The 12,776-nt window shown below is 39.0% G+C and overlaps 1 protein-coding gene across 1 annotated transcript; it reads left to right on the plus strand.

The window, feature by feature from the left end:
• Positions 1-2,115: 2,115 nt before the first annotated feature.
• Positions 2,116-10,406, plus strand: BCL2L15 (BCL2 like 15). The gene is made up of 4 exons (XM_004420647.3): positions 2,116-2,320; positions 2,636-2,757; positions 5,736-5,960; positions 6,603-10,406. The coding sequence occupies exons 1-4, from the start codon at positions 2,194-2,196 to the stop codon at positions 6,618-6,620; spliced, it is 492 nt and encodes a 163-aa protein (XP_004420704.1). The 5' UTR covers positions 2,116-2,193; the 3' UTR covers positions 6,621-10,406.
• The last annotated feature ends 2,370 nt before the right edge of the window (positions 10,407-12,776 follow it).

Consider the following 12,776-nt stretch of genomic DNA (forward strand, 5'->3'; position numbering starts at 1 on the left):
TCCCATGGGACATCATGCTCTACCATCACCAGCAGCTCCCTGCTGAGTCTGGTGGGGTACGGAGGACTGAAGAGTACAACCAGAAGGATAGACACCACAGCATCCTAGCTGGTTTTTTTTTTTTTTTAAACATTTTTAATGACTGCCTACAATCCTACTAAATTAGGTAGTCCCTTGGTGTTTTTTTTTTTTTAAACAGTTATTTTAATTTTATTTATTTATTTTTTTCCCCCCAAAGCCCCAGTAGATAGTTGTATGTCATAGCCGCACATCCTTCTAGTTGCTGCATGTGGGACACGGCCTCAGCATGGCCGGAGAAGCGATGCATCGGTGTGCCGGGGATCCCAACCCAGGCCGCCAGCAGCAGAGCGCGCGCACCCAACCGCTAAGCCACGGGGCCGGCCCCCTAGCTGGTTTTGACAAGAGGCATAGATGTGTAGTCACAGCAAAGGTGCAGACCCACTAATGAGAGAAAAACTATCTTCTTATTTCAGGGACAGAGTGTGGCTGCCTTGGGGGAAGTAGAGAGAGAGACAAAAGGAGACAGAAAGACAGAGACAGAGAGAAAGAACAGAAGGTGCTTAATGTGCTAGGCACATAACTAGCTTATGAGCATGAACTATGGTTGAATAGAAGTCATGACTCACAGCACATGTGGAGAATCATAAAAGTGTCTTCAAGACTTGTACACAAATTTTGTTGATATTACATTCAGTTAGCAAGTAAATACAAGCTTTAAAGTATCATCAACACCTAGAGATCTTGTGTCTTCAAGAGTTCTCTCTCAATACTGTGACATGATATGAATTTTTTTTCTAGTTACTTTTTTGCTATAATTTATCAGCAGTGTGGTAACATAAAAGAGGCAGAGGCAGACATGCCTCTCTCTCTGATTTTAACAAAAGGAGAGAACAGGGGAATTCAGGGAATCTCTGTGACTGATTAATTCACCTAGTTCAAGTGATTGTGGTTTACTGATACTGAGTGACCAATAAAAGGAACTTTTGCAGGTACCACAGTGAAGACAGACAACATTATTAAAATGGATACACTGTGATTGGAGAATGGATGAAATAGGTATATTCAGCACTTTCTGTTTTTCCCTTGAAATGCGGTCTCCACATGTCACCATTGAAATTACAATCCATGAGTCTCTAGAGTTACCTGGGGCATATTGGGTCTTAGTCTTCCACCTCATCATGATTGATTTTATTTTCTGCAAATGAATTCAGAAAGGGCCAGTCACATTAAGCAGATCCCCCTTCTTAGATTAATAATCCAGTGTCCGATACTTTCGTTCTGGTCATTAGGTCTTTGGTTAAAAGGATGACATTTAATGTTTACTGCAAGTCAGACAGTGCTGGGTCATTCCACATAACATTATCTTATTTAATCATCATAATTTCCCTGTGAAATACTTTTTATTATCCCCATTTACAATTCCTCAAATTCCCAAGGTTTTTTTTTTGTTTTCTTCACTTTCTCAGCTTTTATCTATCCTATTCCTTCCATCTGGAATGGTCTTATTCCTCCTCTTTACCTAATGAATTCCTATTTGTCCTTCAGAGCTCATCTCAGATGTTACCACTTCAAGGAAGCCTTTCTAACCCCCTAGGTTTGTTTCCCTATTACACATTGTAATCACACCCTGTATCTCAATATGCACAAGAAATTATGTGATTAGTCATGTAATATCTGTCATCATGCTGAAGTGTAAGCTCCGTGAGGACAAGAAAATAAATGCCATAATCAGGAGTTGAATGCTTATCTATTATAATTTCAAAACCTTCCTTCTTTGTATTACACCATACATAGAACCTAACAGGAAGTATTTCTTAATGAAATTACCCAAGAGGCTCTTCCTCAACTCTATTTCAGTTCTATATTGGCAATCTAGCTATAAAAGTTACTCATTAATCTTAGGTACTGGCTAGGGTGTAGTTCTGAAACAAGGAACTGAAAGTCTTTAAGAAATCTCTCCAGTTCTGTGTGGGTAAGCTCTTCAGGGAAGTCCTACCTTTCTGAGCAGCTATTTTTGAAGACAGGTGGTGAGACAGGCTCTAGGACTACGTGTCCCATTAGGAAACTTTAGAAAAGGTAGACACATCTGCTGGTTTACCAGTTTCTGACTTCCTGCTGAGCTGAAAACAACTTGTTTTGTGGAAAAGCAAAACTCAGCAGCAAACATCTAAAATGAAGAGCCCCCAAACTTTTGAGGAGCAAACGGAGTGCATCGTGAACTCTCTACTCACAGACTTCTTAGGCACCACGTTGCAGGTTGCTAACCGGGAGCTATGTTCTGTAGACCAACCAGATTCAGGTAAGGCTCCTGGCCTGAGGTGGTGATTGCAGGCCAATAAGAGAATCTTATTTCCTTACTTATTTCCTCTTAAGTTTCAAAAAGCAAACTCTAAGCTTTCAGCAATACCTGAAGTGTTCATGGAAGGGAAAGAGATTCTCAGTGAAGGGAGATTTTCTGACGAATGGTGTTGACAGAACATTGAAGATTTTCTTGAGAGAGAATGATGCCAAAACTGTTTAAAAGTCTAGAGAACTTTCTCCAATGCCCAGATTCCTGGGACTTAACATCCCTTCAAGCATTGTGACAAATGTGAATGTGTTCCCTCTGTCTTAGGAGAGGCTTGCTCTTTTGACGTGGCCATCATTGCTGGTCGCCTTCGGATGTTGGGTGACCAGTTCAACGGAGAATTGGAAGCTTCTGCCAAGAACATCATTGCAGAAACCATTCGGGGACAGGTCAAGTTTCTACTACTTCTTTCTATTGTTTGCTGCTTTTTTTCTACTTCAGACACCCTTTTCTTACTAATCCTATAAGACTGTGACTAGAAATGTTCTGTGAAAGACTGGGGGCTTATATTCATCCAAGGAGATGCAGCAAGAATTCTCCAATTGTCAATTCTTTAGGAGTTAATCAAAACCTAAGTGGTATTGAAATGGAAAGCTTTTGGCATAGGCTGATCAACCTTCAGACTGTTTCCATTTGTTTTTCATCAGAGCTGTGCTTAGTGGCATACAGCATACCTATAGCAATTTATCCCTGGTAAAGCACTTTATTCTTTTACACACCTGTTTTAATATTTATTTTGCTGGGAGTGGGCATCATCGCCCCCGCCAGCCCCCGCCCCCCCACCCCACTGCAAGGTCCAGCAATGAAATTGTATACAAGAAGGAAATGCAGTTGACAAGTCTGATGCAATGAAGGATAAGTACTTACAGCAGCCCACTAGGGCATATCTGGCTTTTCATCAGAATGCTAATTACTGGCAGTAGCACTTCAACTTTGCATTGGATATAAAGACCATAGACAATGTTCTAGAAGATGTTGCTGATTAATATCAACAATGACCGCTAATATTAACTCATCACTTACCACGTGCCAGATAGTATTCTAAGTGCTTTACACTTATTATCTCATTTAATCCTTATACCCCTCTATGAGGTATAGTAGAAAATATTTTCTATAGCACAACCTCTCCTCATCTGCATATAACACTGTGAGAACAAACATCTAACCTCTTTTGTTCACTGTTGTATACACACAACCTAGAAGAGTACCTGATATACAATAGGTGCTCAGTAAGTATTTTCTGACTTGATATCCATTTAAGCAGATAAGGAAACTGAGGAATAGGGAAACAAGTAACTGGGTTACTCAGTAAGTGCTGAAGTTACAATGTGAACCCAGACTGATTCCAGAACCACACTCTTAACCATTAGGCTTTATTCTGCCAACTGAATACAGCTTAGGTGTTGTGTCTATTCAGGCAGAACTAGACTTAGTAATTACTCCTAATTGTTTGCATGAAGCTTTCCTAAGTAGCTGATAGCTGAATCTACCTTTTTTTAAAAATTAAAACAATTTTTTTTAAAACAGCCTGAAACTCAGAAAAGTTTCATGTACTGTACAAAGAAGTTCCCTCTTGAATCATTTAAGAGTAAGTAGCCGACATGATGTTCCATCACCCCGTAATACTTTTGTATTTCATTCAAACAAGGACATTCTCTCATATAACTACAATCTAACCATTAAAACCAAGAAATTAACACTGATACATTATCATCTTATCCTCAGATCCCATTCAAGTTTTTCCAATTGTTTCAATGATGTCACTTATAGCAAAAAAGATCTAGGCCAGAATCACATGTTGCATTGGCTTGTCATGTCTCTTTAGTGTCCTTCAATCTGGAGTAGTCCCTCAGTCTTTCCTTGATTTTTGTGACCTTGACACTTGAAGATTATGGGCAGTTATTTTGTAGAATGTTCCTTAACTTGGGTTTGTTTAACGTTTCCACTTGAATAGATTCAGGATATGCACCTTTGGTGGGAATATCACAAAAGTGCTGCTATGTTCTTCTCATTGCATCCTATCAAGTGGTACAGATTTCAATTTGTCCCATTACTGGTGTCAACTTTAATCACCAAAGATGGTGTCTGCATGGCTTCTCCATTGTAAAGTTAAGCTTTTCCCTTTTTAATTAATAAGTGTTTTGTAGGGAGGTACTTTGAAACCATGTCAATATCCCATATGTCATCAAAATTTCAATCCCTTTATTTTTTTATATCAACATGGACTCATGAATTCCTACTTTATTCAATGGGTTATAATATGTTACTGTCATTATTTATTTGGACGCTCAAATTGTCCCAGCTTTGGCCAGTGGGAGTCCTTTCAATCTGGACTGTGTCTTTTTGGCGTGTCCCTCTCACTCTCTGAGTACTTCCTCAGTTTCTGACAGATCATCTTATATTTTCCAAGCCCCAGCCTGAAATCAGCCATTGTCCAGAAAGCTCTGGTTTCTTTTAATGGAGAACAATATTTGGAAACCAAGATCTAGGTACTCTCACATGGATGCCCTTCTCAGCTTGTTTGGTCTCTGACATCCTGTTCTGACCACCATGGGCCTCCCTACACAACCCACAGTAGATCTTTCTTGGCCCCATCTAATGGCTTTTATTTATTTATTTATTTATTTATTTATTTATTTATTTAGTGAGGAAGATCAGCCCTGAGCTAACATCCATGCCAATCCTCCTCTTTTTGCTGAGGAAGACCGGCTCTGCGCTAACATCTATTGCCAATCCTCCTCCTTCCCACCCCCCCAAAGCCCAAGTAGATAGTTGTATGTCATAGTTGCACATCCTTCTAGTTGCTGTATGTGGGACGCGGCCTCAGCATGGCCGGAGAAGCGGTGCGTCGGTGCGCGCCTGGGATCCGAACCCGGGCCGCCAATAGCGGAGCGCGCATACTTAACTGCTAAGCCACGGGGCTGGCCCTAATGGCTTTTGAACCAAGTTTTTTTAGGAAGGAAAGAGGAAGAGGAAAAGCTAATCATTTTTTTCACTTTAGAGTTTCCCAGACTTTAGTCATTCAAACAATACCTTCAAAATTTGACCAGCAGTAATATCATGCACTTAATATTTTTCTTTCAAATCATTTTGTTTTTCTTTCAATCATTTTGTTCATCCTAAGTAATAATACCTGAAATCATGGGTTTGATGGGCTACTTATGCTTTTTTCTAATACCCAATACAATAAAGAACAAAATAATAAACTGAGAAAAGTTTATCCATCTACTCCCTAAGATTACCTCAGAACAAGCAGTGGTACATTTGCCACTATTTGGGAAGCACTTGCTTTACTGGATTCCTGTATCTGCAGCCTCCTGCACTTTTTTAGTGATACTCCACTGATATATCCTGTGTCTCTCCCCAGGCAGGAGCTGTACTTCAGAACACAGTAAAATTTCTCAGCCAGACCTGGTGTGCTCAGGATTCCAGCTTAGTGTATGAGAGAGCCTTTCTGGCAGTATCAGTGAAACTTCTTGAATATGTGGTCCACATAGCTCCTGAAATGGCAAGACAGATGGCTATCCCTATGACAAACATGATCAATGGCAACAGTGCCATCCGGGAGTTCATCCAGGGCCAGGGAGGTTGGGTAAGTCTGTTGGGGCCCGTGGCTTTACTAGGCATTTGCAGTGTTTTTGTACTAATACCCGGGACTCCAATTCATGATTCTTTCTGTAAGTTGGAAACCACGTGGGAAAATAGGCCTCCCTACTTTGTTGAAAATGGCGGGATTTTTTTGCCATGGAAAAAGGGAGCAGTCAGAAGCTCAGCCTGTGGGTGTTGGACTCCAGAGTCATGCTGCCTAAAATGTTGACTGCTAACTTTGTAAAGCTAATTTCCACTTCCTACTCATAATCTTCTATAAAGTATATTGGTGATGGAGATCAAATCTCAGCCTAGCTTCACTCTGCTCTCTGGTAAATTTCTGGGTCTTCTTTCCCTAACATCTTTGGGTGTGTGTTGAGGAAATTCAGAATCATCTTACTATTATCTAACAAAAAACAATTAGTGTCGTCTGCTGTAATGATAACTATAGCAGGCATTCTAAGCCCATGTCTTAGTAACCATTAGAACATCTGCTCTTATAGAGCATGGCCCTTCATTTCCAGGATCAACAAAAGCCTTAGTAAGAGCTGCATTCTCTGGAGGTATCTGCAGATCATTCCTGGTTTCTTTAAGAAGTTCCTGAAAACCATCCTTTTGACTGTAGGATATTCATTTTCCTTCCTAGGAAAATCTGGAGAGCTGAAGAAGAGGTGGAGCTGTTTACCAGCCTGAACACTGCTTCCTCTTTGATCGGGTGATTGATTTCTGGCAATCAAAACAGACAAAACAACCAAATCAAAAACCACTTTCTTTGGGACAGAACTGAACTTAGCTGAATAATTTATTTTCTGCTGATTGTTAAAGTTGGGAGCAGCTCCCAGAGGTCTACAGAGATTTTATACTTTCTGTTTTTATGTGAGTTTTAATGAGGTTCTGTTAAAGCAAAGACCTCCAGACACAAAGTAATGACTTGTTAGTGGTGGAATTCCAGGCAACAGGACAGGCCTTTGCTGGAGATATTTTGGGAAAAAGGGAGCATATAGTAAACTACTCCTTCACATCTAGACTTGTCCTTTGGTAAGGATCTTGTCTACTAATTTTGCAGTCTAAAGGATTTCAGGGAGATTTTTAGTTGGAAAATCTTGTTATTTTAAGTTGAGGATTTTCTTTTAAATTCATAACCTAAACTTCATGTTAATTTCACCTGAGCAGAATTACTTTATGCATTTTCAAGATTGGAAGCAAAAAATAACAGTTTGTTCATTGGCTCTTCTACTAGAAAGGCCAAAGAAAGATAAAAGAGTTATTGCATTTTTACTGCCACAGGATGCAGGAAGTCCTGACCCACATCTAGGACAGTAGGGCCATCCCAGCTTAGATGAAGCTAGCTGCATACCGCAGTGTTTTTCAAAGTGTGGTTCATGTACCACTTGTGGACCTTATAAATTGCTGATTTCCAGTCTCCATCCCTAGATACTCTGATTCTGTAGAAGCGGTCTGGGGCCTAGGATCGTACCTTTTTAACCAGTTCCACAGGTGATTCTGATTACATAATAGAGTTCGAGACCTATCACTTTAGAGCAGGGGTTGGAAAATTACAATTCACAGGCCAAATCCGGCCTGCTGCTTTTTTTTGTAAATAAAGTTTTATTGGAATGCAGCTACACTCATTTGTTTACATATTGTCTATGGCTATTTTAGCACTGCAATGGCAGAGTTGAGTAGTTACAGCAGACACCATACAGCCATAAAGCTTAAGATATTTACCATCTGGACCTTTACAGAAAAAGTCTGCAAACTCCTTCTCTAAAGTTAAATGAACATTTCTCCTTGAATAATTTAAACTCTGTTGCAATCCTGATCATTCCTGCCAAACACAGTTGTAGATAGGATAACTCTTTCTACAGAATTTAGTCTAAGAATGTTTGTTAGCTCTTGTATAGTCCACACTTTCTCTAGGACCTTTGGCAAGTCAGAGAGCTCTGTGACTCCTGAGTAGTCAATAGAAGGTATACATTTCCTTGGCCCTACCACAAGTGATTGAAAGTGAAACATATGGTTCTATACTCTGTGTATCTCATAATAGTCCTTAATAATCTCATAGATTAGTAGGCAATCATCAAGTGGAGACTCTTTCATCCAAAAGCCCCAAAACCAGACTACTTACTGATTATCAAGAAGAAAAGCATTGCTGTATCTATTTTTGAAGAAAGGCATTAATGGCTTTGGCTAAAGTTTAACAAAGCTAACCACATCCCCTCCCTTCAGCCAGCCAGCCATCTGGCTCTCCTAAATGCAAAGAAATAAAGATGTAGAGCTGCAAATATATTTTGACTTTTTTCAAGTTATGCTATTTCTTCTATTCTTAGATAAATCATAGTAGAGGTTAGTAATCCAGAAATGAGATTTCATGTTTCTCTTTAGTTGAAAGTAGCTTTTTTTGCTACTAATTTAAGACACTTTATGTATGCCTTTGTCTCTTACATTACTGTAAACTCAACACATGGTGAGTTTTGTGGTATTTGACCTCTCAGGCGAAATCACTATTTTCACTTTGACTAAGGCTGTTCTGTTCATGAAATAAAATTCCTCTGTCTATGCATTTGAACTAATTCTCATTAAGTGCAATCTAAATTTAATGATATAGAAATAGGGAACAGAGTGGTGGTTGTCAGGGGCAGGGGGTGGAGGGTGGGGGAAATAGGTGAAGGTGGTCAAAGGGTACAAACTTCCAGTTATAAGATGAAAAAGTTCTGGGGATGTAATGTACATCATGGTGACTATAGTTAACAATACTTTATTGTATATTTGAAAGTTGCTACAAGAGTAAATTTTTAAAGTTCTCACCACACACAAAAAAATTATTTAACTAGGTAAGGTGACGGATATGTTAACTAACATTATTGGGGTAATCATTTCACAATATATACATATATCAAATCATTACGAGGTACAACTTAAACTTACACAATGTTATATGTTGACGATATCTCAATAAAGCTGAAAAAAAAAATCGAATGATAAACATCAGAGGCCAGCAGCCTCCTCTTTCTCTTTTCTTTTCCTTCTTAGCCATACCATCTCCCTTTCCATCCTATATTATCCACAAAACATCAGAATGTGAATCTAGCTCCAGGTATACTGCAGTATCTTGAGATTGCGGATATAATGCCCATGGGGATTAGACCAGCCCCATGGGTAAAGCAGCTCTGGCCTGGGTGTTGTGTTTGTTGCTAGGCCACCCCATCCTAGGAGAGCTGAAGTGATTGGGCTACAGGAAGAAGACACTGTAGCTCAGAGATTTGAGAATACATTCAGATTGTCTGATTTTAACAGTTTAATAATCATGTGACATTGGGCAAGTAATCCAATTCCTTTGCACCTTAGTTTCTACATCTTAAAATAGAGACAATTTGGATTCACAGGATTGTTGTGAGGGATAAATGAAACAATACACTTTGTAAAGGGCTTAGCCCATTGCCTGAAAATATTTCAAGCACTGTACCATTAACAATTTGGAGCCCCTGTGATTTGGAGTTCATAAAGTTCTAGGCTTGACTTTTTTCCTCTCCATTAACTCTGTCTCTCACAAAGGCAAGCCAATCATATGACTTTACCTTTTGCTTCGATGTGAGTGATTCCTAAGTCTGACTTATTTCCCTTCTTCTCAAATTCATACCCACAAACTCTAATTCTTTGTTTCTATACACCTTTCTTATCCCCATACTTTCCCAGATTGTCATCCAACTAGCTCAAAATCTCACTCATTTTTCCCTTCTCCCTCTCTCCAGCCCTGCTCACCTAGTCTTTCTCACTTATTCCTTCCTTTTGGTCCTGATTCTCTCTATGAGAGCTCACTACCACCTGCCTGGACTATTGGTAAAAACTACTGGTCAGGCTTTCAATTGATTGTCCTATTCCAGGCTTGCCCCATTCCAGTCTGTCGTATATACTGCCACCATATTGACCAAAGTTGTGGTTTCTTTGCCCATTGTTTTGATTCATTTTTAGATATGGTATAATTCATTTTGAAATTTTACATATCACTGAAGGAGATCATGAGACTTTCAAAAAACTTATCAGAAGCGGGAATTTATTTTTAAAAAATCAAGAAAAATTTTCCCAAAGCATTGCTTTGATTGCCATCTCTTAAAATCTTTCTGTGGAACTTTTGAAGGTGATTGGATATGTTGATTATCTTGATTTTGGTGATGGTTTCATATGTGTATACACATGCCAAAACTTATCAAACTGTACACTTTGAAATGTATAGTTTATTGTATGTCAATATTACCTCAATAAAGTTGTTAAAACAAAAAAAAAATCTTCAGCAGTTTTTCATTGTCCATCAAATAAAGTCTGACTTTTCAGCCTGGCATTCAAATTCCTCCAGGGTCTGGCCTTAACCTCCCTTCCTAGCCTTATCAATCAAGTCTCTCCTCTCCATAACCAATGCTGCAGTCCAACTGAGCCCCTCACAAAGCTACCCTCCTCCTACTATTCCCTATGTTTCATATTGCTTTCTCTCAGGCTCTGTAGACATCTTCAAAACCCAACTCAAATGTTACTTCCTCCATGAAGGCTATCCAGATAACCAAATAAAAAGTGATCTTGGCCTCCTCAAAATTTTGTTTGCACCAGGCTTATGGTATTTATCATAAATGGCCTTAAATTATAGTTATTTGGGTACTTATCTTCCCTACTAGAATAAAGGATCCTTGAATGAAGACAACTTGTTGTACACTTCTGTAGTACCCCTCTTCTCCATTCTCTTACATGTATATGGACTCATAAATATTCATTAAATGAATAAATGAATGACCCAATAGGGAATGAACAATCAAACAAAAGATGAGTCTTCAAGTTTGATTATATATATATTTTTTTTTACGTATATGTCTTCAGAATTTTATTTCTTTTTTCCTCTATTGTTTATTTTATTATTATTATTTTTTATTTTAATTTTTTGTTTATTGCAGTAACGTTGGTTTATAACATTATATAAATTTCAGGTGTACATCATTATACTTCTATTTCTGCATAGATTACATCATGTTCACCACCCAAATACTAATTACAATCCATCACCACACACATGTGCCGAATTATCCCTTTCACTCTCCTCCCTCCCCTCTTCCCCTCTTCCCCTCTGGTAATAAGTTTGATTATATTTTAAACAAGATGCCAAGCCTCACCAAGAGTCCAGACTCGCCATAAAAAAAAAAAAAGGTAAATTACGTCAATTGCAAATTATCAGTTGAACTTTGCCTCTTGAGGACTGTGTTTTTGAAACCAAAAGCAGAGTATGATTCTTTGTGTGGTATGTGGGAAGCTGACCATGATGTTCATAGCAGGTGAACTGAAGAGATTGATGAGGTCTCAGAATGCCGTAGTGACAAGAAGCAGATTGGAAGAGGGGTAGGGGTCTTCCCTGCTGTGGATGATGTGAAAACAAGAGCAAAGCAAACAAGATTTGTTAGAGGTGTTTTATACACCTCTTCTGTGTCTATTTATACAAGGAGAAACAGTCTATCTTTATCTATCTCTATCTATCTAAACTCTATCTTTATCTCCGTCTATTTTGGAGATAAAGGAGGTCATTTTTTTCTGGCCATTGCAGCCCTTTGGGGCTGGACTCTGTGCCTCAGTAGGGGCACCATTCCTTTCATAACAATATCCCTGCTGCTTGGGCAGCAGCACTCAGGGAAGTACTCTTTGTCAGGTTCCTGGACCTCCCTGTAGGGAAGGCCCATCTGCTCCTGGCATAGTGAAAGTGCCTAGGCAGAGACAAACATAGACTGTGCAGGCAAGAGACCTGGAGTAATTGATGTAGTGAGTAACCAAGTCAGAGGGGATCTCTAACCAAAGCCTAACCACATTACACAGCATACTTTATCACAATAGACTTATTTTAGGTATGCTCAAGACCATGTTAAACACTGTGGGTTATACAAATGCATAGAAGACACTATCATTACCTTTGATAAACTTAAAACTACAGGAGGCATTTTATGTGTTTTCTTTTGAATAAACTCCCCCTTTAAATAAACTTATGGGAGACAAGGAACACCTGAAGAAACTAAGAACACTTCTATAGCTGAATATAAAGATTTATATTGAAAGGATTCAGACTAAGAGAAGGTCATGGTGAGATGGCATTAGGGGCAGGATTTTTGAAGAAGAGAGTAACTAGGTTTTATGGCTTTATTTTCATCTTGGTGAAAATTAGGGGGAAAAGTGAGAAATAACAAAGGAAGGGGCAGTAGAATGAACAAGATTGTCTTTGGATGATGTGGTTGGATAGGTTGGGTGGGGACACTTGATGGGAAGGGCTTCGTGACAAGTTGAGGAATCTGGACTTGTTCCCATAGATTATCAGTAAGAACTTTGGTTCCTTAGCATTAAAGTGGAGTTTTAAGAACTTTCATCCAGGCTTGGTTAATAGGAGATACTAGAATAGAAGATATATAGATAGGAAGATAACTAAGAGCTTATTGCTGCAGCAATACAGATGTGAGAATAGGAATGGTGGTTAACATGGGAATGCAAAAGACAGGTTGAATCTAAAAGACATTGAGGAGAACTGACCAATAGGCCCTGGTGGCCAAGAGGATGCTTACAAAGGACTGAGTGTTTCACAGATAATATATATAGCCCATATCAAATCAACGACCCTGGGATGGAGGGAAAGGCAGGAATAGCGAAACTAAAGCAAAGATTGATAAGTGGCTTCCCCAGGTAAAACATGCCTCCTCATAGAGAGAGAAGGGTGCTCTGAGAAACCTGAGTGCCTTTCCTATCGACTAGTTTATCTTGTCCTAATAATTTCCCCTGACATTTTCTTTGGTTAAAGTTTTTT

This window comes from Ceratotherium simum, chromosome 2, assembly GCF_057802395.1.
Source record: "Ceratotherium simum simum isolate JZ-2026a chromosome 2, ASM5780239v1, whole genome shotgun sequence".
In the NCBI taxonomy this organism is placed as follows: domain Eukaryota; kingdom Metazoa; phylum Chordata; class Mammalia; order Perissodactyla; family Rhinocerotidae; genus Ceratotherium; species Ceratotherium simum.

Coding starts and splice junctions, on each gene's coding strand:
- BCL2L15 (XM_004420647.3), top strand. CDS start 2,194: ATGAAGAGCCCCCAAACTTTTGAGGAGCAAACGGAGTGCATCGTGAAC. Junction 2,321..2,635: donor TGTAGACCAACCAGATTCAG/GTAAGGCTCCTG, acceptor CCTCTGTCTTAG/GAGAGGCTTGCTCTTTTGAC. Junction 2,758..5,735: donor CAGAAACCATTCGGGGACAG/GTCAAGTTTCTA, acceptor GTCTCTCCCCAG/GCAGGAGCTGTACTTCAGAA.